General features: G+C 40.9%; 7 protein-coding genes across 8 annotated transcripts; all 7 read left to right on the forward strand.

Moving 5' to 3' along the window:
- Positions 1 to 150: 150 nt before the first annotated feature.
- Positions 151 to 1,016, forward strand: LOC6579233 (lipopolysaccharide-induced tumor necrosis factor-alpha factor homolog). The gene is made up of 3 exons (XM_002005093.4): positions 151 to 406; positions 485 to 620; positions 703 to 1,016. The coding sequence occupies exons 1-3, from the start codon at positions 277 to 279 to the stop codon at positions 803 to 805; spliced, it is 369 nt and encodes a 122-aa protein (XP_002005129.1). The 5' UTR covers positions 151 to 276; the 3' UTR covers positions 806 to 1,016.
- Positions 1,017 to 1,265: 249 nt separating this feature from the next.
- On the forward strand, positions 1,266 to 2,799 carry LOC6579234 (lipopolysaccharide-induced tumor necrosis factor-alpha factor homolog). The gene is made up of 2 exons (XM_002005094.4): positions 1,266 to 1,941; positions 2,057 to 2,799. The coding sequence occupies exons 1-2, from the start codon at positions 1,811 to 1,813 to the stop codon at positions 2,154 to 2,156; spliced, it is 231 nt and encodes a 76-aa protein (XP_002005130.3). The 5' UTR covers positions 1,266 to 1,810; the 3' UTR covers positions 2,157 to 2,799.
- A 501-nt stretch (positions 2,800 to 3,300) lies between these two features.
- On the forward strand, positions 3,301 to 3,969 carry LOC6579235 (lipopolysaccharide-induced tumor necrosis factor-alpha factor homolog). The gene is made up of 3 exons (XM_002005095.4): positions 3,301 to 3,506; positions 3,585 to 3,720; positions 3,819 to 3,969. Exons 1-3 carry the CDS (start codon positions 3,368 to 3,370, stop codon positions 3,922 to 3,924), a joined length of 381 nt encoding a protein of 126 aa, XP_002005131.1. The 5' UTR covers positions 3,301 to 3,367; the 3' UTR covers positions 3,925 to 3,969.
- Positions 3,970 to 4,056: 87 nt separating this feature from the next.
- On the forward strand, positions 4,057 to 5,025 carry LOC6579236 (lipopolysaccharide-induced tumor necrosis factor-alpha factor homolog). The gene is made up of 2 exons (XM_002005096.4): positions 4,057 to 4,582; positions 4,647 to 5,025. The coding sequence occupies exons 1-2, from the start codon at positions 4,230 to 4,232 to the stop codon at positions 4,750 to 4,752; spliced, it is 459 nt and encodes a 152-aa protein (XP_002005132.1). The 5' UTR covers positions 4,057 to 4,229; the 3' UTR covers positions 4,753 to 5,025.
- A 539-nt stretch (positions 5,026 to 5,564) lies between these two features.
- Positions 5,565 to 6,747, forward strand: LOC6579237 (lipopolysaccharide-induced tumor necrosis factor-alpha factor homolog). The gene is made up of 3 exons (XM_002005097.4): positions 5,565 to 6,119; positions 6,182 to 6,311; positions 6,390 to 6,747. Exons 1-3 carry the CDS (start codon positions 5,870 to 5,872, stop codon positions 6,505 to 6,507), a joined length of 498 nt encoding a protein of 165 aa, XP_002005133.1. The 5' UTR covers positions 5,565 to 5,869; the 3' UTR covers positions 6,508 to 6,747.
- A 209-nt stretch (positions 6,748 to 6,956) lies between these two features.
- LOC6579238 (transcription initiation factor TFIID subunit 7) lies at positions 6,957 to 8,763 on the forward strand. 2 transcript variants are annotated; one of them, XM_015163555.3, is made up of 3 exons: positions 6,959 to 7,302; positions 7,361 to 8,167; positions 8,239 to 8,403. In XM_015163555.3, exons 1-3 carry the CDS (start codon positions 7,216 to 7,218, stop codon positions 8,308 to 8,310), a joined length of 966 nt encoding a protein of 321 aa, XP_015019041.1. In that variant the 5' UTR covers positions 6,959 to 7,215; the 3' UTR covers positions 8,311 to 8,403. The 2 variants fall into 2 exon arrangements, with proteins under 2 accessions (XP_002005134.1, XP_015019041.1); XM_002005098.4 differs by having other exon boundaries at positions 6,957 to 7,302; positions 7,361 to 8,763.
- A 139-nt stretch (positions 8,764 to 8,902) lies between these two features.
- On the forward strand, positions 8,903 to 10,592 carry LOC6579239 (RING1 and YY1-binding protein A). The gene is made up of 2 exons (XM_002005099.4): positions 8,903 to 9,363; positions 9,636 to 10,592. The coding sequence occupies exons 1-2, from the start codon at positions 9,225 to 9,227 to the stop codon at positions 9,947 to 9,949; spliced, it is 453 nt and encodes a 150-aa protein (XP_002005135.1). The 5' UTR covers positions 8,903 to 9,224; the 3' UTR covers positions 9,950 to 10,592.
- Positions 10,593 to 23,718: the final 13,126 nt, after the last annotated feature.

The raw sequence follows: 23,718 nt of genomic DNA on the forward strand, positions 1-23,718 counted from the left end.
ATTAAGCTCGATAACGACTGCAAAATGGCTTCACATACACACGCACACCCACACACTGTGGCACATAGACACACACACACACACCGACTGTGACACTCACACAGACGCCTATTCCCAGCGCAGGCAATGGCTGAGCAACAAAATTTCTCGCTGTTCAGTTCCAAAGCGAGGCGCAAGCGAAGCAGACCACAAACGGAAGGGAACAAGTGAACCAGTGAACCAGTGAGCCAGTCAACCAATTGAACTCTTGGACTAATTGGAACTTGTTGAGTTGCAATGACATCGAAACCGAATCTATATCCATCGCCGCCAGATGCTCCGCCCCAATATGGGGACGTAAACGCACCGGCCGAATCGTTGAGGCCCTCCGTGATTAATGTGCAACAGCCCCAGGTCTATATGCAAGGTTAATCAAATAATCATCAATCATTAATTCAAGTGAACAATTAACTGTCAATGTGTTTGTTATCCGCCTCCCGATCAGGTGGAGCACAGAACAATTTGGGCCGCATGCCAACGATTGCTGTCTGCCCCTCGTGCCACGCCCGACAGCAGACGACGGTGAGCCACGAGCCGAGCACCAAGACGCATCTATTGGCCCTACTCATTTGTCTAGTGGGGTGAGCCAAGCTCTAATATATATATATATGTGTATATATGTATGTATGTATGTATATATATTCTATAACTATATCCTTGCAGCGGCATCTGTTGCTGCTGTGTGCCCTACTGCGTGGACTCCTGCCAGAGCGCTGTGCACACCTGCTCCAGCTGTGGCGCCTTTATAGGCACCTATCAGAACTGAAGTTTGAGCAACGGATTACAACAACATTAACAACTACAATAACAACACGTATGCACTAAATACTTAATATTACGCGAACGAAATTCGTTATGAAACATTTTTTTACCTAAATAACAGATACTATATGATATTATAAATATGCGCATGATTTTGTGATGTAATTGATACATAATAAAACATATATAAAAAAAAATAAACAGCTATGAATATATATTGTAGATTACTGAAATTAATGCTAAGAAAAATGAAAGTAAAAATTGCTTAAGGGTTAATTGTTAATTAAATCTGGATACCCATTAATGGATTCGTTCAAAGAACTTGTCTACGCAGCTATCCTGTGAAATATGTATATTGATACATGGTATTATTGTATATATAGTAAATTTTAGTTATAGTCTAACTTAAAACAGTGCAATGAAAAAAAAAATCTAGATATCTATTTTATTCAAACCAGCTCGCATCTGAAAAAGATGAACTTGAAGTACTGTAGAATATCGTATAATGGGGAATGTATAATAATAGATTCTGACAAACTCACTAGCTAAGGCTTAGAGCTGCAGTCGGGAGTATCCGACTAAGAGACACAATTCTAAGCTACAGACAGACAGACGGATAGAAATAACTATTGATTGACTTGACTCATTATCCTAACTCGAAATTCTATTTTGCGTTTCCCGCCTTTCTTCTATTGCTCCATACACAAAACAGTCCTTTTTAATAGTTTCAATCCATAAACAACTTCTATGAATAACGCTCATTACACAGAAATGAATATGGGGTATTATAATGCAGCTATACGACTCACTTACACATACATATATATACTTACTTTCATGTAAATGAAATGCGATAATATTAAAAGACTCAAACTAGGGCAAGGCGCAACAGTATTGCCGGGAACAGCAGCCAAGGCAGAGCTGAAGCCACTAAGTTACATATATACATATACGTAATACATATACATATATATTCATATATATCTGTATATCCCTAAAGTATTACGAAATGCCATCTGCCATCGGTCGGGTGTCCACTCGCATGGTCTGTCCCAATTGCCATTTGGAAATGATGACGCACATAGTGAGCAAGGCCACATATCGAACTCATATGATAGCGCTCTTCATGTGCCTTACGTTGTAAGTGGATGTAACTAAACGAAAGCTTAGAGAGGGTATTCCAAAGAGAGAGAGAGAGAGAGAGAGAGAGAGAGGGAGAGATTATTAAAAGTAGCATCTATTTATATGCTTGCAGCCTGTGGCCCTGTGCCATCTGTCTCTACTGCACGGACTTTTCTCGCAACGTGGATCATTATTGCTCCTTCTGCAATGCCTTCATTGGCACCTATGAATGAAACTATAGTATATGTATGTAGTATGTGTGCAGATGTAGTATGTTGTATGTCAAATAAGCATATGCCCATCGTATTGTTGTGTATGCAACATCTGATGTTGCATATACCCCACTTAAAGTAAGAGTATCATACTCATCCACATAGCAATCCTTTGCTGCTTTGTTTATACAATATCAACCGTAATATGATCGGTCACTTATGTATGGACTGGACTGCAGCATGGGATCTGCAGCGTAAGCACTATTACGTTCTCGCCCACGATGTAGCTTAAGCACTCAAGTGTCTGTGCCTTCTGCATGTACATATAAACATAAATATACACACATACGGCATGCTATATACTCCCGTTCTGCCGCTGCTGGTAGCGACAGAACTCTTTATATAAACATTATGTATTTAGGCTAAGACCATACTTTTTCAAATTTAATAAAGCGATTCGTAATGAAATATTTTCATTCTACACAGATTTTAGCAACAATAAAGCAAAGAAATAAGAACAGATTAATGCTTTTGATACTGTAGAAATCCATGATAATTTAATATAATAATATAGTTAACATAGTTAGGATGCATTATTATGCATGATTATGAAATAATTCTCAATAATTTATGAGTCATGCATACAAAGCTTTCTGCGCCCTAAACCTATTATAATACCCGTTAAAAGCCCAAGCGTAAAAATCTCCATCACAAGAGTTGGCAACATGAATGTTCCAAACATGAGCTTTAGCAACATGCTGTTAGCTGGATACAGCATCAACAGCAGCTAGAGCGAAGCTAAAATGACCGTTGGCAACATGAGCGTCGCGATGTGCTGTGGACTTAAGAGTTGGCAACATGAGCTTGAGCAACATGTTAGCTGGATAGAATTGCAATAGAAACAATAGCGAAACTAAGATGGCCGACAGTTATCTAAATGAGCGATGCCAACATACAATTGCTACAGCAATAAGAGCGCAGTTAAGATGAGCGTTGGCAACATGAGCTTTAGCAACATGTGCGCACCAGAATGTTGCTAATATACGCTTTGTTAGCATGAGCGCTGATCACATGAGCTTTCGCAACACGCAAGCTGGATACAAAGTGCGCTGGCAACAAATGAGCTGGCACTTTTTGACTGCGTCAACATTGCTGCGAGAGCGCAGCGCACAAGTAAACGAGTCTGGAATGAAAGCTGTCTATCAATAGACCTGCGCACGGATAAACGCATCATGAACACGCAGAGTACGCCAGCCGCTGGAGGTGTTAACATGAACTATCAGTATGCACAGGCGCAACAGGTGCCGCCCAGCTACGCGCAGGCAACACAATTCCAGGTGCCAACGACCGCAAACGTAGTCATCATACAGCGTAAGTCTGGCACACGCACTTGACGGCTTCGATGTTTGATTGTTTTGATTGTCTAACGCACATGTGCAACACTTGCAGAACAAGCGCCGCCAGCTGTGGGACCCGATCCGTGCTACGTCTGTTGCCCCCATTGCCAGGTGCGGGGTCTCACGCGCATTGAGTATTCGCCCAGTGTGCGCACACATTGCATGGCCGCGCTGCTTTGCATAGTGGGGTAAGAGAAACAACATGATTTACCACCTATTTATCTTCCTCTCGCTCTCTATCTTATCTTGTCTCCAAATTTTTAACTTATCTCTAATCGTGGTGCAGACTCTGGTGCTTCGCCTGTTTGCCCTACTGTGCCACGAGCTGCATGAATGCGAATCACTTCTGCGGCAATTGCAACAAATTCGTGGGCGTCTATAGCAGCGATTAAGGCCAAAATGCTAAACAATAAACGTAAACAATTTCTCCATACAAACGAAATGCGAACATTTTTTGTTAGGTGTTGAGTGATGCAAACACAAACACACACACATACACAAATACACAAACCCGTGCACACACACATACATATATCAGACATGAAAAGCTACTCATTACCTGTAAGGTAAACAATCAGAGCAAAGCTTTCGGAAACCTACCACAGAAAGGTTTATTGTGATAAGAGCCGATTGGGTGCGTCGCGTTTTATGAAATTGACAGAAAATTTGTCATCGCTCAGTCATCGATACAGTTATTATGGAACGCGTCTATCCCAGCGAGCCGCTAGAGCAGCCCAAAGATGTGAGTGGCCTGGTGCAGGAGACGCATCCGGAGCACCAGAAATTGTTGGCACCGCCCACATACGATCAGGCAACGGGCACGGCAACGGCCACGCCCGCAGTGACAACGGGACCAGCACCCACGCCAGCACCGCCCCCACCCACCGGCTCGGCCACCCAGCATACGGTGATTATTTTGCCCGATTCGCCGTACGGACCGGAGCCACAGGATGTGCAGTGTCCGTATTGCCATAACTATGCACGCACACGCATCTCCTACAAGCCCAATTCCCGCACGCATCTGATTGCCCTGGTGCTGTGCCTGCTACAGTGAGTACCAGCTATAGATAACACTATTGATATTTACTGATACCATTCTATTCGGATTGTGTAGACTCTATTGCTTCGTCTGCTTGCCCTACTGCATTTCGAGCTGTATGAATGCCAACCACTACTGTGGCATGTGTAACCGTTATCTGGGCACCTATTTGCGCAAGTGAGTTGCACCTGTGACGCCACTGTCTGCATTGTCGCGACGCGTCGGCCGGATGTGCAGCTCCAAAATTAACATTTATCTGCAGACCGAATTGGCTAAATTGGCTAAAAGTAAAGAATTATACGTGAGATACACACACACACACACACACACACACAAACACGTAGATATAGTTGATTATATGTTCAGTAGTGCAGGTACACTGTTACCTGTGCACAGGTGTTTGTTTGTGTACCTTAGATAAATTGGTCAAATACATTTGTAGTTAGTATCTTAATTTCGTGTTTTTCACTTTTGCAATTGCCACAAAAAAATTGCCAAAGTTTTCTTGTTTTTAGATGCATACCCTGTGCCAAGTGGAAGGCGGGTAGCTAGCGTATATATTTCATTGTTAGTCTGATTTTTGGGGATTAACGATTAGAGGTCTGTAATGTCTTCCAACATATAGATAAGCTATTAATTAACTAATTTTATATATAAAGTAATTTAAATTAGGAATAAGCAGTTCCCTACGCTAATATTATCATACACAGGGTTTCATTGAATTAAATATAGTCAAAGACCTAATTCAATCAATTTACCGCGACATTCCAATAAGAATCTAATTGGCAACGTTGCTTAAATTTAACATAAAATAAATATTTGTTTATATATACATACTGAACTGCCCAAAGGGTAGCACCTAGTCGCTCACTCTCCACACACGCATTTTCGGTACCTGTTCTTTGTTGTTGTTTTAGCTTTTAAGCTCGTTCGCTTGCTCACTCGCTCGCTCTCACCAGCAGCAGATCTCTGGCAGCTGATTCGGCTAGCGCTCAACCCAAATTCAGTCGCGTGTTGAAAGTGAAGCGCAAAAGTCATTCAGCGAGAGCTGCAATCTATCGAGAGCGAGGGAGAGTGAGAGTGAGCGAGAGAGGTGGAGAGAGTCAAGCAGACAGCGAACGAAACTTCGAGCCGTGGTTGACGCAGTTGCTGCTGCTGGTGCTGCTAGTATTACTGCTTCTGCCAATTAGCAAATCAAGCAAAGCTCTTGGAGCTGTGATTTGTCTAAATCTGATTCATACATATATAGATATATATATACATACACATAGTTGGTAATTAAAGTTGAACTTCGCACCATGGATCAGAAGCGCGCCATGCTCTATCCCCAAGTGGATTTCAACACGCCCAGCGCTCCGCTGCCAACGCCAACAAATGAATCGACTGTGCCAACGATGGAGGCGCCGCCATCCTACGATGTGGCAATTTCAGCACAAACTCCAATTGTGATTGCACAGCCACATACACAACCGCAACCAGCACTACCACCACAACAACAACAACTACAGCAGCAGCCAGAACTATTAGAGCCCACAATAGTGCAAACAGGTAGAAATCTGGATTTTACTTTTATAATTGCCAGCAATTAGCCAAACCTTATTTCAATGCAGCACCCACAAATTTGGGCCCGAATCCATGCCGCGTGCTGTGTCCCGCTTGTGGTGCACAGAAGACCACACGCATGACGCACACAGCCAATGCGAGGACTCACCTGGCCGCGGCGCTCATCTGTCTAGTGGGGTACGTGCAAATACACATACATACGTACATTCATATTAGTAATTGCATTAAAAACTAATCTTATTCGCCCTTGTGCAGCTGGTGTGTCTGTGCATGCTTTGTGCCCTATTGCATGAATAGCTGCCGCACAGGTAATCACTATTGCCGCAAGTGTAACACCTTTCTGGGCGCCTACGATCCGCAGGGCGTCAAATGATGCAGAGCAAACTCAACGGAAACTGATGAACGCAATAACTTAAGATAAGATAAGCGAAAGATGTTGATTTATATAAATAAGCAGTCGCTTAAGCCTCAAATGTCAGCTGTTTGTATTATAATAATATACCTACATACATATGTATTTAAGTCCAATATTCATGCATATAAATATATTGCGCATATGCACACATACATACATATGGATGTAGAAAGATGTGTTTATGTAAATTCGAATGTATGTGTGTGTGTTGTGTGTAGAAAACGAGTTGCGGTTGGTTGTCTACTCTTGACGGCCTTTTGGGCTCCATTTTTGCAAACTGTGTAGGCGTAACACTTGGTTATTAAACACACATAACTATTAATAACTGCACACAGGAAAAATAAAACACAGTAGCCATCGAAAATCATGTCATCGTTTGTTTTGCTTAACTGCTTACGCGCCTTTATTTTTATTCAGTAAGGTTGCCGGACTGCCTTAGTGAACAGCATTTTACAGCACTCGCTTTTTTTCGATAAGTTTCAACTTACATTTATTTTTCTGATATCGTTTATGCAACTGTGAAATAATATAGACGTCGGAAATTTCGTAGCTGATTTTATTTCGTGCGGAACTGTGAAAGAATATAGACGTCGAAAATTTCTTTTTCTTTTCTCTGTTTTTTTTTAATAAAATATAAATATAATTTAAAATATACAAAAAATAATCATGTTTGAGAAAAAAAAGCAAACTGAACATAAGCCGCGAGATGACGGGGTTGAATTGGAAAATCAGTTTATTATACGCTTTCCAAAGGTATGTGAATTTTTTTAGCTGCCTTTGAGGACATCTCATTTATTCGACTTATTTTTAGGAAGTGGCCGAAGGCATCCATGAAGCCATACAGACAGGCAATGTGAAGGATCGCCTATTTATCAAATTCGACCAGGATTTGCGCTATGGGGAAGTGCGTTTCGATGACCAAATGCTCTATGCCAAACTTGTCGACTTGCCCACTATTATGGAAAGCTACAAGACAATTGATAATAAAAGCTTCTACAAATCGGCGGACATTTGTCAGTTGCTCATTTGCAAGGAAGAGCCGGAGGACGAGACTGAAAAGGAATCGCCCAACAAAAACAAGAAAAAGGATCCAAACAAGGTGGACAAGAAGTATTTGTGGCCCCATGGCATTACTCCACCTTGTAAAAATGTGCGTAAACGACGTTTTCGCAAAACTCTAAAAAAGAAGAATGTGGAGACTCCCGAAATCGAGAAGGAAGTGAAGCATCTATTGCGCATCGACAACGAGGCAGTGCGTGTCGAGTACGAGATTATCAATGAGGAGGACAAGCCGAACGATGACATGGACCCGTCCGATGTCAAGCCGTACAACGAGGCCGACGATGATATACAGGAGGAGACAATGAATGCTGGTGATAAGGGGGCTGATGAAGGCGCTTCACAGCGTGAAATTAATGTAGAATCGGATGATGATGAGGCTAGCAATTTCGAGACTAATCGTGCTCCCAATATGGGTGTCGCTGCACATGATATATTTGGCGAAGAGGTGTCCACTACAGATGACGAGGATGAGCCTACTTTGCCGGGGAATGATTCGCGTCTGGAAGAATCCTCGCGTTTATCTGCTGAAGACTCACGTATGTCTGATTTCTTTGGGGTAAGCGGTAATAGTCAGGGAGGGGGTGATAAACAGGGGCATAATGAATTTACTAAGTCCATGTTCGCTAGGGAGCCGAGCAGTCCCAAGCTGAGTACCGCTGGCTCAAGTTCGAATCTGGCAGCTCCGTGCGCTTTCTATGAAAATCAGAAGATGATGAATAAGCGCGAAGAATTTGAGAATTTAGGGTTTATGGATGATTCACATCCTCAATATACACAGCAGCAAATACAAGACAAAATAAATAACCTTAATCGACAGATCAGCGACCTAAGGGCACAACAATCTCAAAAATCTATAGAAATAGGTTCAATTCAAAATGCTACACTGAAGCAGCGCATGCAAGAGACGCTGGATAATCTTTTTGCTCAGATCAAGGAGCGTGAACAGGAGCTTAAGAACTTAGAAAACATGATGGAGCAATAGACCTACCTGATAACTTTAATTATTTAATAATTAATTATTTAATATTTAGCATATACTTAATTACAATATGTATTATGTGCCACACACAATACCAAAATAAATGTACACTTACATTTTACACTTACAATTGATTGTTCGCATTATAAATAAATATTGTGATATTCAAAATATTTTTAGGCGGTATAAAATTCATTCTAAAAAAAAATAAAAAACAAAAACAAACAAATTAATAATTTGCGATATTTATTCACATCGATTGCTTGCCGCCGATATATCGATAGTCGCTCGCGGTAGTTCAGCAACATTTTGTGTTTATTCTCGCGTCACATACGGCAACTCCGCAACAATTTTCTATTTGGCCAGAAGACAATTGCAGAAAGTTTTTCAACCTCGAAAATAGAAATTTTCAACAATAACAATAATTCGCCAATTGCACATTAATGGAGTAATTAAATATTGATATTCTGCACAATTGGCTAGCGAGCAGCGCTGCAGGGAACGTTTGCGAGCAATTTCTGCCACAGCAGCCACAACAAGAGCAGCAGCAGCAGCCGCAGCAGCACGAACAACATTTGCAAAAATTTTCGGCCAGCTGCATTTGTCATCTACATTTGGCCAGCGTCGAATTATTATGGACAAAAAATCATCGCCCGTGCGACGACAAAAGCGCCAAGCGAAAGTAATTGAGGAGAACTTCTGGGACTGCAGCGTCTGCACGTACAGGAACTCGGCGGAGGCGTTCAAGTGTCGCATGTGTGACGTGAGAAAAGGTGAGTGACCTCGATTCCAACAGCGGCGACAGCGCCAGCGACGTCAACGACAACGGCAACGGCAACTGCGACTGCGACTGAGGCAGCGACAGCAATGTCGAATGTTTGAATTACGTTGAAGGACGGCCGCTAAATGGGTCGCTCTGAGTGAATTGTGAAATGCTCAGGCACAGTATAAACATAATTTTTCTTTTCGATTGTACACACTTAACTGATATTCATATTTTCTTTGTTGTCTATTTCTTCCCTGGTATCTGGGACTGGGCTGACAGGCACATCGACGCGTAAGCCGCGCTTAAACTCTGCGCTAGTCGCTCAGCAGGCGGCCACATTGCCAGGCGCTAGTGGGAACATGCCGAATGGGAAGCCGGCGTCCAGTTCGCGACATGGCAGCGGACATGACAGGCAGCGACACAAACGTTATCCAGCCCGCTTGAAGAACGTTGATCGATCGACGGCGCAGACCCGTGAGGTGACCGTCAATTCGGTTACGGTTTTCATCACAGAATACAAGGCCAAGCCGGTGAGCAGTCGACGGGAGTCGAGTGAACAGAGCTTCAGTGAGAGCAACGATAGCCGGAGTTAGGTTTTAATGACATAAGTACGCAATTTGTGTTTTTATCCCAATTACGAAACTTTTCTTTATCTTCATGTATGCGAATCTGTATATGTATAAAGATAGTCTTTGTCGGTGTGGAGCCACAATTTCTCGTCCCCTTCCTCAAACACACACACACACACAGTCACACACACACAAATCCAATGTCTAAGTGTACAACAAAACAAAAAATTGTAAATTCTAATATTAGGCCTAAGTACAATTGTAAATCTATATAGCCTGTTTCTCTAAGTTAGCAAGTATTAAGCGATATTCATGTTCTCTGTTAGAAACAGCAGCCGCAACATCTAACAATGATGTTGATGATGATATTTATCCATGCATAAGAACTTCCACATGTATTCGGCTTTTCATAGCTGATGACTGCATTTACACGGCTGCAACAATGTGAAATCGAGAACCTTGTATATATAGAAAAAGAAAACAAACACACACACATAAACAAACAAACACAACTGTCTCGTATTGTAATATTTGATTCCTAATTTATTGATTTGTAAGCGCATCTTATACATACACCTAATTAGATACATATTTATATGTTCTGCAAATCTATTGTTTATATGTAAGTGTCAAATGAAAAACAAAAATATAATTTGATTAAGTGCAAGTGCGAAAATGTTCTCTATGTAAACAACTCAACTACCCAATGAATGGGGCAGACAAAACGACGTCGCTCTACGTAACTACATAACATACATACACACACATATATATATATATATATATATATGTTTGTATAGTAATATGAATACCTGATTCTCAAATTCTGTGTACTATATGTAGGTTGCAGTCAGATCGAATAACCAAGTTCAATGCGTCTCTATTAAATGGTTTGTGTTTCCATTCAACTTGTTATGTATTATTAATCTATACTAACAATAACAAATGACAAACCGACCTATATATATTTTTGAATGCTGCACGACAACGAAACAAGTGAATAATATTTAGTGAATTTGCTGATTTAAATCAATGATTGTTTTTTTGAATTTTGTTCTTTTTGTATACAAGACTGATTAAGCAAATACCTAAAGACCATATAAAAATTACTTATATATACATACATATGTACTATGATATGTATAACGATAGCCCGCACCGATTCACAGTTCAGTTGGCATACAATAGTTGCAATAATAACAACAATTTCTTTTTATACCAGCCAAAGTTTACTAGCTTGGCCACATAAATATATACACTTATATATACATATATATATAGATACGGAATATTAGCTGAAACAATGAAATTTTGATATACTTTTTAGCAATGGATAAATGGTTTAGATATGCATGTTTCAAATGATATCTTTGTTTTGTGTATTTTTTTTAAGGTTTTACTACACATACTCGCACACACACACACCCACACACGTACAGCAAGTTGTTCAAGTCTTTAAGTTGGCAAAAGCTTTGCAGCGAAAAGCTCATTCAAAACTGCCCGACTGAGTAACATAGTCAAAAAATAAAGAAATGAAACTTCCAAGAACAGCTTACAACAAATTTGTATTAAGTATTTAACGTTCATAGTTTATATACTTAGCAAAAGAATGAATAAAACAATATATATGTATATTATATATGAATATGTAATTAAATCAAGGCTAGCAAACAAATACAACAAGCACACACACACGAGAATATGTTTAAACTTGTGTAAAGCGCAAAAAAAAAAAAAAAAAAACAAAGTTTTAAATAAATTTCAAAAATTACACACTTTAAAAAATTGTCTTTAAAGAGAAGGAATGTCCCTACGCCAACTGCTCACGCACACACACATAAACAATGTATATGCTGTGTGTGTGTGTGCGTTGGTCTCATCTGTAACTGTTCTTCCTCTTCTGCTTACGCGTGTGGCCTGCCTGCCTGCCTGCCTGACTGACTGCTTGCTCGCTTGCTGCTCCTGCCTTCCTCTCTCGCTCGCGCTCTCCCCGTCTCCCTCTCACTTCCACTCTGGCTACGCCTTTGGCAGCTGCCTCAACTTTCGCACGCTTCGCAAATAAATTACAAATTGTTTCGTTCCAGCGTGGCTGCCGCTGCTGCTGCTGCTGCTGCTGCCTTGCATTGCTACTACTTACACACTGCCACGCCCCGGGCCCCCCTTTAGCCGTCCTCTGCTCATTTCTATTGCCCTCGCACTCCCCCCCACACCGACCACCACCTCACCAATTCGTTTCAGTCGACGAGCTGACATTCGAAAATTCGCTTTTCGTTCGCTTTTCTCTAAAATGTTAAAATTCACAAGTCCTCCACACGCAGGCACAACTGTGCCTGTCCGCCTGCCTGTCCCGCTGTCTGTATGTCTGTCTGTCTGTCTGTCCGTCTTTCTGTCTCCCTCTCTGTCTGTCCTTCCGTCTGTCTATTGCTGCCTGCCCCAGGCCCCAGCTCCCTCTGCTCGGCTAGCGCACACAACTTGCCTTATCAGCGTCGCTCTGTGCGCTTATCTTCTGCATGTACGTTGTACGTTCTCTACTTCTCTCCTCGCCCACTCACTCCACCCTGCTCATCTCTCCACTCTTCGCTTCGTTTCGTTCTTTGCCTGGCCTGCTCCTTTTGCCTTCTTATCCGTTTGTTTGTCCGTGCTTCCGACTCGTCTGTGCGACCGTTCGCACATCCTGCTCCATTCTAGCTGCCGTCACACCCCCCGCCCGCCTTCCTTGCTCCCTGCTAGCCATCCTTTGTTACACTTGCTCTACTGTCTGTGTGCGTGTGCGGGTGTCTGCCTGTGTATGTGTGTGTGTGTGTGCGTATTTGTGTCGTAGTCAGCAACAAAAATGTGCAGCATTTGGAAAATGTTGCCGAAGTCTGTGCGTTTCTTTTTTCTCGCCCTTTCTTTTGACATGACGCATACGCCGCATTGACCAGCAGCTAAAAACAACACCCAGCGCGATCATCAAGCTGGACAGTTTGCAAATTTATATCTATACATATCAATATATATTTGTATACATATTTATATGTTAATATATATTACGTATACAGCTGCGTTCATTAAAATAGTAGTGCTGCACTATACAAAACATAGACTAAATTAATAGGATTTTTTCGATGGAATTTAAATAGATGGCCAATTTTTATTTAGCATGAAACCTGAAGAAGAGAATTACAGAAAATTTCGGATACTTTCACGTGCAATAACTACAGTTTATCAAGCTTTTACCAAAATGCATTGAAAATAGGTTGTTCCTAGAAATTTTAATGGTAAATAGAAAAGGTAAATTAAAAAAAAAAAATAAATAAATAAATAAAATATCCAGAACAAGTGAGATTTATAATGTAATATTGTAATGATTGAAGTGAATTAGAATTACAATATTTTGTTGGTTTTAGTAGGCCATTCCTTTACTCGTAAAAACACGAAAAATTTTGAAATTTCAATTAAATTCAAACAGTTTTATAAAATATATATTTATGCAAAAATATATAGAATATATATATATTTCTAATAAAATATATATATTTTCAAATAAATAAAATATATATATATTTTTAAAATTTTACTTGAAATCAGTTTTAATGTCAAAAAGCTCAGTTTTTGGGATAAGTTTTCGATATATATAAAAAAAAATTATATATATACATACATATACATATTTTTTTCTGAATTTTTGTTTTGTTTTCATATATATAATATATAATAATATTTATATATAACTGAAGGACTTGGACGTAGTAGTCACAGCTTGAGAGTTTTATGTCACTTTGAACTTTATAACATGCATATATTTAATACACACATATATCTACATATGCACATATTTGATATGTTTGTGCGTTCTTAAAGCTCCCGCATTTCCTTTGTCGCATTTTTAAAGTTTGGCGCGTTTTAGGCATTATCCGTTTTAATTACATTAAAAGTTTTTGGCATTAAATAAATTGAAGCTGAGCGCTGAACTTATGTCACTTTGATCCCGGCTACATAGAGCCAAAAGTTACTTTTGCTGTTCAGCTTACGGGGCCACCCGCCCCGCACCCGCACCCGCACCCTCGCCCAACCCTCGACAAAGACAATGAGCCCCAGTCTCCCTCTCGGTCCGTCCCCAACTCCCTTTCTCTCTCGCTCTCTCACCCACACCCAGTCAAAGGGACACCAAGTCCTGTGCCTGTGCTGTATCTGCCGGCAGTTGGTGTTCAGTGAGTCGCGCGTAATCAAGTTTTAGTGTTTAAGGCTTTAAATTGAAATTCCGGCATTAGACAAGGAATTCAACTGCTGCTGCTGCTGCTACTGCTGCTACCCCTATCTAAGGGTTGAAGGGGTTGAGTTGAGTTGAAATTTTTTGATGCTGCGCCGCATTGCGCGCATAGCTGCAACAAATGAGCAACAAATTGCAATCATTGAGCGCAGCAACACGGCCCATAAATCAATTATACAGGTACGGCTTGCAGGTGGCACTCGGAGTGGGGGTGGGGGCTGGAGATGACTTGGGGTAGCTGTGTTTGTGGCAAAAACCAGTCGCCGTTGGCTGTCTGAATGGCGGCTCTAATTAAATCATTATCGATATACACACACACACAGATATATATATGCATATGTATATTCAAAACTATCGTTGCAGGCGCAGGTGAAGTGGCCAGGTGCTGCCACCCACCCAGCCCACTGCCCTTGCGGCAAGCTTAAAGCAGCGCCGCTGCTGCTGCCAGCGCCGTCAACGTCATTGTATTTATTTCTCATGTTAAAATCAAATTCCCGCGTGTGCAATTTTTCATTTGGCCTGAAAATGAAAAGGAAGTGGAAAAATGTGTTAAGGTGCGTGCGTCCCTGTGTGTGTCTGTGTGTGTGTGTGTGCTGCTTGGGGGTTGCAGAGCTTGCTTCCGGCGGCATGCCTTGTCCTTGTCTGTAATAATGGGCAGAGCCCTTAAAGCGTGCCAACTTTAAAGAGAGACTGCAGCAGGAGCAGCAGCAGGAGCAGCGGCATAGGCGCGCACACACGTCGACAGGTAGCAGTGGCAAAGGAACATGCTACACACACACACACTCTCACACACACACACAACTCTAAACAAAACAAAATGCGTTGGCAAGGCAGGAGCAGCTAGCAGGCAGGGCTAAGGCAGCTGGCGACAGCAAAAGCAACGTCATTTTTGTTGCTGCCTCAGCTGAAGCCCGCAAGGATATGAAAAGGAGAGATACACAGAGAGAGCTAGCAGGAGGGAGAGCGAAGAGCGGAGAGCGAGGGAGGATGGCAGAGGGCAAGCAGCAGAACGGGCAGACACGACACCAAGTGTACAATAGCTTTAAGCTTAAACTCTCGCACACACACACACACACACACACACGCACAGCTACACAGTATATTTTATACAGGGCCCACGAGCATTTGCCCATAAATGTGTCTAAAACAAATAGCTGGGCCTTCAAGCCATTGCCAAACAGCATTTAGAATTCTGCAGCTTAAAGAGAGTTGCTGCTGCAACACCCTGTATATATATAAATATATATATACACCTAAAGATATATATATACGTTTATATATATATAGGGGAAAATTCACGGACGAGCGCTATATGTCCAAGTCCAAGAAAGAAAAATACTTGCCATGCGACAACATAGCCAAAAAGACCAGGGCTGCAACAGCAGCAGCAGCAGCAGCAATGGAACGTATTTAGACAAACATATCTACATATGTATATGCGTAAATATATATATCATATATCAAATACCAACTGTTTCAACAGGAAATATCTATTTATTTATTTAGTCTACATTTGTCAGACTTTATTTGAAGTCACAGAAAAAGTCAAGCAAACCTAAGATCAATAACTTTTTTTCGTAACTGTTTATAAATTTAAATTATATAGAAATTTTATGCACTTTTCTTAACATTCTTAGGATGCAGATCATAAAGAAATAAATAAATAAAATAAACTAAAAATAAAATAAAAAAACAAACAAAAACTACAAAATTCTGTTGAAATTTTTTTTTAGAGAATTTCAAGTTTCTTATCGAATAAACCTAAAAATGATATTTTAGTTTGTACAGCTGAGTCTGATAACAATTTGGGCCTACACTGACAAAAATGTCAAAGTTAATGACAGATTAGATATATACATAAAGATGAAAGACTTTATTAAATAAACTACGAAATTTAAAATGTAAAATTTTGTAAAGACTTTTTGAATATTCATCCATAAAGAGGATTCTCAAATTTTAATACAAAGAAAACTAAAAAAAAAAAATGCTATAAAAACTATATATGCAAAAAATAAATAAAAAATAAAATAAAATAAAATAAAATAAAATAAATAAATAAAAAATATGAAAAAATCTTTGGAAATAATAAAAAATTTGAAAATATTCATAATGTGAAAATTTCTAGATTTAATCCAGAATCATCAACCTATATTAAAATTCAAGAGTTTTAGTTCAGCTTGTAGAACACTTTAAAGCACTTTAATATAACATATGTACGCAAATTTACAGCTTTTAAAGAGCTTTTTGGTAGAGATAGAACTTTTATATATACATCTAACTAACTATCTATATTATCTGTTCACATACCCTGTAGACTTGAAGTGGAAAAAGTCTCGCTGTAGACCACAAAAGAAATCGCTATACGAATGGAATGAGAATTTCGAATCTAATTCTAAGCATTTTTCAGTTTTTCAGTTAGTGCGCAACGTAGCCCTGGCAACCCGGCAAGGCAAAAGCAAGGCAAAGCAAGGCAAAGGCAAGGCAAGGCGACCAGGCAGCCAGCCAGCCAGCCAGCCGAGCCAGCTCCAGCTACAGCTATAGCTACAGCTACAGCTACAACTACAGCAATGGCTACGACGTCGAAGAGCTGGAGCTTGGCGGGCAGGGTTGGCGGGGCTGGCAGCGCCCATTTGAGGGAGCCATCAGCTAGCGCATTTGTCTGCACAGCGCACAGCGTTTGACATTTCCCCATACTTGATGGTGCGGCGCGCCAGTAAGTGCACAGAAATTGGCTGGGCTAAAATAAGATAAAAGTATTGAGTACTTTATGGCGCGCACGCCACCAAAATGTTTCAACTTGATGGGTGCACAGCGTGCATTGGCATAAAACTCGCTACTTGCTGGCACGACGCGTCCCATCAAGTATGGCATTAATACGTTGGATGTGCTGCGTGCTAGGCAAACGTATACTTGCTGGCGCATGCTGGCTATGCCCCCAACCCGTGCGTCGTCGTTGTTGCCGTCGACGTCGTCGTCGCTGTTGCCGTCGCCGTCGCCGTCGTTGTTGTCGTCGTCGTCGTCGTCGCCGCCGCTTGCCAGTGGTGGGTAGTCGTTGGAGTTAGCAGCAAAGCAGCGCAACGAGGGCTGCGGCGGGCAGGCGCTCGCGCTCTCTCACTCTCGCTCTCTATTTGCACTCCGTGTCTGTGTGTGTGTTTCTGAGAGAGGAAGAGAGCGCGCGCTGAATATAGCTGAGAGCTGAATGAGCAGCCGCGCCACATTTGAAAATCCAACGGTCTGTTGTGTGCGCGCAGCCAATTTGACATTGGGGCTGCACTTGAATTTAAATGCAGCAAATAGTGACAAATGTATGGCCCATAGAAAAATGCTTAAAATAACAGTAAAGCACACAAACACACACACACACACATGCATGCACGTGTGCATGGCAATTTGTTGTTGTATGATTAAAAATATATATTGCCTACTTTGCAGCGCTCGAGGCTGCGACAATAATCAAAATGTCGCAATTATCTATGGCGCTGTATTGCGTATGCAGGCAGCTGTATGTGTGTATGTGTGTATATTACAAACACATGCACACATACGCACAGCGTCGCATTTGCATGCATAACCAGCTATGGCAACGTTTCCCTTTTAAGCACTCCCCCCAGCCCCGCCGCCTTCCACACTCACAGACCTCGCGCCCTTTTGCATGTTGCACATTTCATGCATTTCCTTTGTGCAGCCAACTTATCAAGCTTCCTGTCCGGCAACATCCAACCGGCCAGCCCACCCACAAACGCACCCACAATCCAGACCAGACCAGACTCCATGTCTGCTCCACCATAGCCACTGACCAGACACCATTAAGCATATACAATAATATATTTCCCATTTGCTTCAATGTGCCATAGGCCTATGTAGCTATGTATGTATATTTATATATACTATATATGTATGTATATAAGTATGTGTGTATGTATGTACATGCTATATGTTTTTTGCATTTTTGCAGCACGCACATAATTTTTGTATTAATTTTTGATTGTGTTGCAAGAGTTTTGTTTTTTTGGAATACTCTTTAAAAAATTAGGCAACAGATTTGGAAGAGTTTTATTTTTAGGCATATTATATTATTGTAAAACTAATTTTAAATGTGTTTCATAATAGAGCTAAATTTATTTATTTTTACTAGAACATATTTTTAAATTTTTATATTATTTTTAAATTTTTATATTATTATTATGAAAATTGCTTTTATTAATTTTTATAATAAATATTATGTATTATTCTTGTGTTTATGTATATATGATTTGCTAATGTTAACTTTACCATAATTATTTTTCTTTTACCTTAAAGCTTTGTGAAAATAAAACTGGAAAATTATTTATATAGATTTGGGAATAGAATTCTTTAGAATTAAATAGATAGTATATTTATTTTAAGATTTTTCTAATTAACAACGAGACACCCATTGTAGTTCAGATCAAGATTTTCGGACTAAAACGAGTATTATGAATTATAGATTCAATTTTTAGCTTGAACTCGATATTTAAATATAACTTTTATATAACTTTAATTAAAATATTTGTCAGATAAATACTTATAAATTTGCAAAATTGAAAAAACTTAATAATTATATATGTAGGTATATATACCCTATCTATAAATAACTCATATTTAGCTCTATATATCTATGTACATATATAGAGTAGTTAGTTGAGGCTAGGAACCTAAAGCGACGCCATTTTGTGGTCAGAAACGGAAGTGGCGGCCATGTTGTTGCGGTTAAATGCATTTTATTTACATACACAAATATATATACATATGTATGCATATATATATATTTATTTATTTATGAGTTTTTCGCATTTATTTATTTTCAATATGCATAGCGGGCGTGGCAGCACTGCAATTAGGTTGCCAAAGCCGAACAACAAAACAACAACAACAATAACAACAAAACAAGTCTGGCAAAGCAAAAAGATCCTAAGGCCATGTTAGCCATGATCGGAGAGCAGGTGGCTGAAACTGACGCTGACACAGAAAACCAGACAAACGACAGCCAGAGCAACCAACAACAACTGCAACAAGCAACAACAGCAACAACACCAACAACAACAATGGTTAAGTGCAACAACTGCAAGACTCGACGCTTGACATGCATATTCAAAGGTCTTTCCCAGACTTATATCTCTCTCTCTCTCTCTCTCGCACTCTCTTGCGTGCTTTTTTCGCAGACCTTCGCCTGGGCAAGCGCCAAAAACAACAACAAAAATGCAAATGACGCTCGGCTCGAGAACATTTTTGTTGAAGCCTTTGATGTGCCAGAGCGCTGCAAGCACGCAATGGCCAAAACCAAAACAACAACAACAACAATAATAATAATCGATAGTTGTTGTTGTTTTATTTTTTTCTTCTTTTAACTTAAGCTGTCAAGCTGCGAAGCTAGCCAACAGCTGGCAGCACTGGCCGCAGCGCTGCCAGAAAGTCAAGCGGAAGTCGTTGTCACATCAAATGGCGACAATAAGCGCTTCCGCTACGCACAATAGCCTGGCCAAAACGTTCCTGCAACATACCAAAATAAAGAAGAACATAACTATAGAAAATATATAAAAATATATCGCAGCTCTAATCAAGCAGCGCCAGCAACATCAGTAAAAACAACAACAACAGTTACACAAAGCGTCACATGTGCTAAACCCCACTCTCTCTCTCCCTCTCGCTCACACTCTTTGCCTAGCGCAGCCAAAGGGCTTAGCTATTGCAATGGAACGTGTAGAATTCCAAGCCAAGGAGGAAGCTGGCATATGACAAGCTTTAAAGCACACACACACACACACACTCAGGCAGACAAACACACGCACACACACACATACAGAGACGGCTATGTAAGCATGTATAACAGTTTGTATAGCTAGCGATAAACCCTTATCTAAGGCAGGGTTGTTGGAATGTCGTATATATATTTATATGTATATATAAACATGCATACAGATATATAAATATATATATTATTATATCTATCTCTGTTCCTCAGTCTGTCTGTCTGCCTGTCTATATGGCAAGTTCCCATATTCCACCAAAAACATTTGAAAGCGTCTCGCGTTCCTCTGCTTTGCTGATCGTCGTTTGCTCTTTGTGCATTCTTTCAGTCTGCTTTGCGCTCGCATTCGTTCGACCGGGCCTGGGCCGCGGACCAACATCGTCTCCAACGCTACGCGACTCACTTCTCCTTCTACACTCTACATTCACACACACACACACAGACGCGCAGTCTACACACGCTCTGCCCTCTTCAGTCTCTTCGCAGTCTATACACAGTCTCTCTACAAGCGTCTCCAACGAGGCATGCAGTCATCGTCGTTGCGCGCTGTTGTTGTCGCTGAATTCTGAATTTCAAGCAACGGTGATTCATCGAAATTAAAAATAAGTATCTGTATCTGTATCTGTATCTCAGCGCTTGCTTTTCGCATTGTTCTCATACACATTCTCGCCGTCGTCGTTGTTGTTGTTGTTGTTGTCGATGCCGCTGCTGCTCGCATTTCCTGAGCTGCATTAGATGCTTTGACCCTGAGCTCGCATTATTTTTTTGTCTTTGCACACAAAAGTTTACAGAACCATTTAGCTGCATTCCTTGCCATCATTTTAATTATTTGATCAACAACAACGAAGGTAGTATCACAAATCAGCTAAAACAACACTATCGTTGCTTCCAGGAAACATCTCGTACTTTGCTTTTTCCCGTCATAAATGTGATTAGTTAAACGTTTTCCAAGAATTTCCCCCATTTGAAATGCCCATAAAAAAGTTTTTTTTTTTCTTTTTGTAGTAGATTGGTAACGCAGTAGAAAAGTGTTATACCAGGGTAACATAAGACTGTAGTATATACAAAATAATAAAGCTTTAACAAAAGAAAATATTCTTTTTAAATGTTTAGCTATAATAAGCGCCGAAGTTTAAGTTTATTTAGATCTTAGATAAATATCAATAAACGACACCTCTAGTATCTGAATGTGAATACTATAAATAATATGTAATATTAAAATATATATTTATACATATATACCAGATATATCTGAATATCGATTTCAGATTAAGGGCATAAAACCAACTTAGACTTCAATTTGGGCTTACCTCCGGACATCCCATCAGACTTTCATCTGGACTTACCTCTAGATTTCCTTTCACACTGCCCTCTAGATTTCTCTATAGACATCCATCTGGACATACCTCTACACTTCCCTCGAGAATTCTGTTCAGACTTCTCTTTAGAATGCAGTCTAGAAATCCTACAGCTTATTTCATTAAAAATCTCACTCAAATTTATAATCTGCTCTCCTACGTTACTCTCTTCATACCATCTCTAACCCTTTCTCTTCTAGTTCCCAACTAGTTCACAAAAATTGCCATTCTTTGGGGTCTACGCCAGCTAGTTGCCTAGCTATTTATCCATACATATATATAGGTATTTCCCACCCTCACGACGACAGCGGAAACTATTTGTAATCTTGGAGCAATTTGGACACCTGTTTCAATATTGCTGCAGCCAGCGAAGAAATCTTGACACTTTGTGCGCTGATCCTTGGCTGCAGCCTGACAAGGGGAAAGTTTTTTGCATTGTCTTGTGAGAATGTGTACGTGTGTGTGTGTGTGTTAGTGTATGCAACATCCGGTTGCAGGCGCAGGTAAGACGGCTGCCCTTTTGACACTGACAAGGATGAGGATGAATGCCAGGCTCTGGCTCCGTCTCCTGCTGCTCCTGCTCCTGCTACTGCTGCTGCTGCTGCTGCTGTGATAACCTTGCCGCGGTGGTGCTTTATCAAATTCTGGTCACCTTGGACGGCATTTACAAAATGTGTATCCACTAACACACACACGCACGCACACACACAGAGAGACATTTTATAAAGGGCATATACGGTACCGCTTTGGATTAAAAATTTCTTGCGTTTGCTTTTTTTTTATATGTTGAATGCATTTCTCTAACGACTGCTTGAGGCGAGAGAGTGCGAGAAAGAGAGAGAGAGAAGGCGAGCGGCAGAGAGAGTGAGCAGGGCAAAAGGTAAAGGGAGCTGTGCAAAGGGAAGGGGGCACAGCAACGGGGCACAAGGGACAGGAGGCATTTATTTTCGGCATTTGAAGTTGGTCCTTTGAAAAACGGGGGTTCAAATTCAAAGCGCTAGACCGAGCCAGCGAACGTGCGAAGGGTTGTTCGCTGTGCGTGCGTGTGTATGCCTCTCTGTGTGTGTGTGTGTGTGTGCGTGTGTGTGTGTAAGGAACACATTTGGATGCCAGACTGCGTCTCAGTTGCGACGCCCTGTGTGACATTATGCGATGGCAGCAACAACGGCAGCAACAACAACAGCAACAGCAACGCCAAGTGTTAGCAGCGAATCGATTTTGAAATTCGTCTCATGCGAATGTGTGGAAAATGCTGATAAATGAAAGTCTCACACAGACGCCGAGAGACGTTGGCGACCAGCAGCAAGGACTAGAGCTAGAAGCCAGTTAACCATTGCCATGGCTAATGAGAAACTGCAACTGCAACAGTCAACATCTCACTCTGTCTCTACCTCACTCTCTCTCTCTCCCTCTCACACACATTTTTTTTGCTGACTGATAAGGCTCGCTCGACTTTTCATCTATTTGCTGCGTTGTTTTGTTTACCCACTTTGACGCTTCTGATAAGATAAGCAAAAGTCGCTTTTACCTACACACACACACACATACACATACACACGCCAACACACTCAAACATACACACACACACACATGCCGGGCATTGCCCATGGCCAGCTCGACTTCTTTGAGCGAGTTTTCAGTTGAAAATTCAAAATTCATAGAATGCAAATGTTGGTTAAACAACATTTTCGCCAGGCGCACACGACGACCAAACCCTCGTCGTAGCCAAAAAAGACCACACAGAGACGCCAGAGCAGAGCACAGCTAGAGCAGAGCCAAAGCACAGGTCGCACAGTTGGGCCATAGCTATAGCAACAACAACAGCAACAACAACCCGAGGCAACTCTCGGAGAGCCGCTCTACGTACGTGTTTGCTTTGCAAGGGGCAGCGTAGAGCAAGTCTGGCAGAGGAGAGTCTGGTAGAGGGGTCTAGTAGAGGCAAAGGCAGAGCCAGAGGTTTTCCATGGCTCAGCGTCGAGTCGAGTTGTTATTGTTGTTGTTGTTGTCGCCGTCGATGCCGCCGCCGTCGCTGTCGCCGTCGCCTGTGACTTGAATTTGTAACTGAAACTAGATCTAAACAACAAAAAATTGTAAACAGCCCCACAGACTTGGAGTTCGACTTCAACTTCGACTTTGTCTAAAAATGTGCCTAGCTTAACAATCCATAGACATAGACTTCGGCTATAGACCTACTGTGTTTATTATTCAATGGAGTTGCCATGGAGTTACTATAGAGCTAATGATAGAGCTGATAGTTTTGTGATCATTTAGATTGCTCTCAGATGGCTTTTATCATATTTAAAATAATATATAACATTATAATGTATGTAAGTATATAACGAGAAATATACAAGAAATATATGTTATCTCTGGTTGTGATATATCTTTCGATATACATCTCTATATATGTATTTAC

Source organism: Drosophila mojavensis, unplaced genomic scaffold (genome assembly GCF_018153725.1).
Source record: "Drosophila mojavensis isolate 15081-1352.22 unplaced genomic scaffold, ASM1815372v1 contig_80, whole genome shotgun sequence".
NCBI classification, from domain to species: domain Eukaryota; kingdom Metazoa; phylum Arthropoda; class Insecta; order Diptera; family Drosophilidae; genus Drosophila; species Drosophila mojavensis.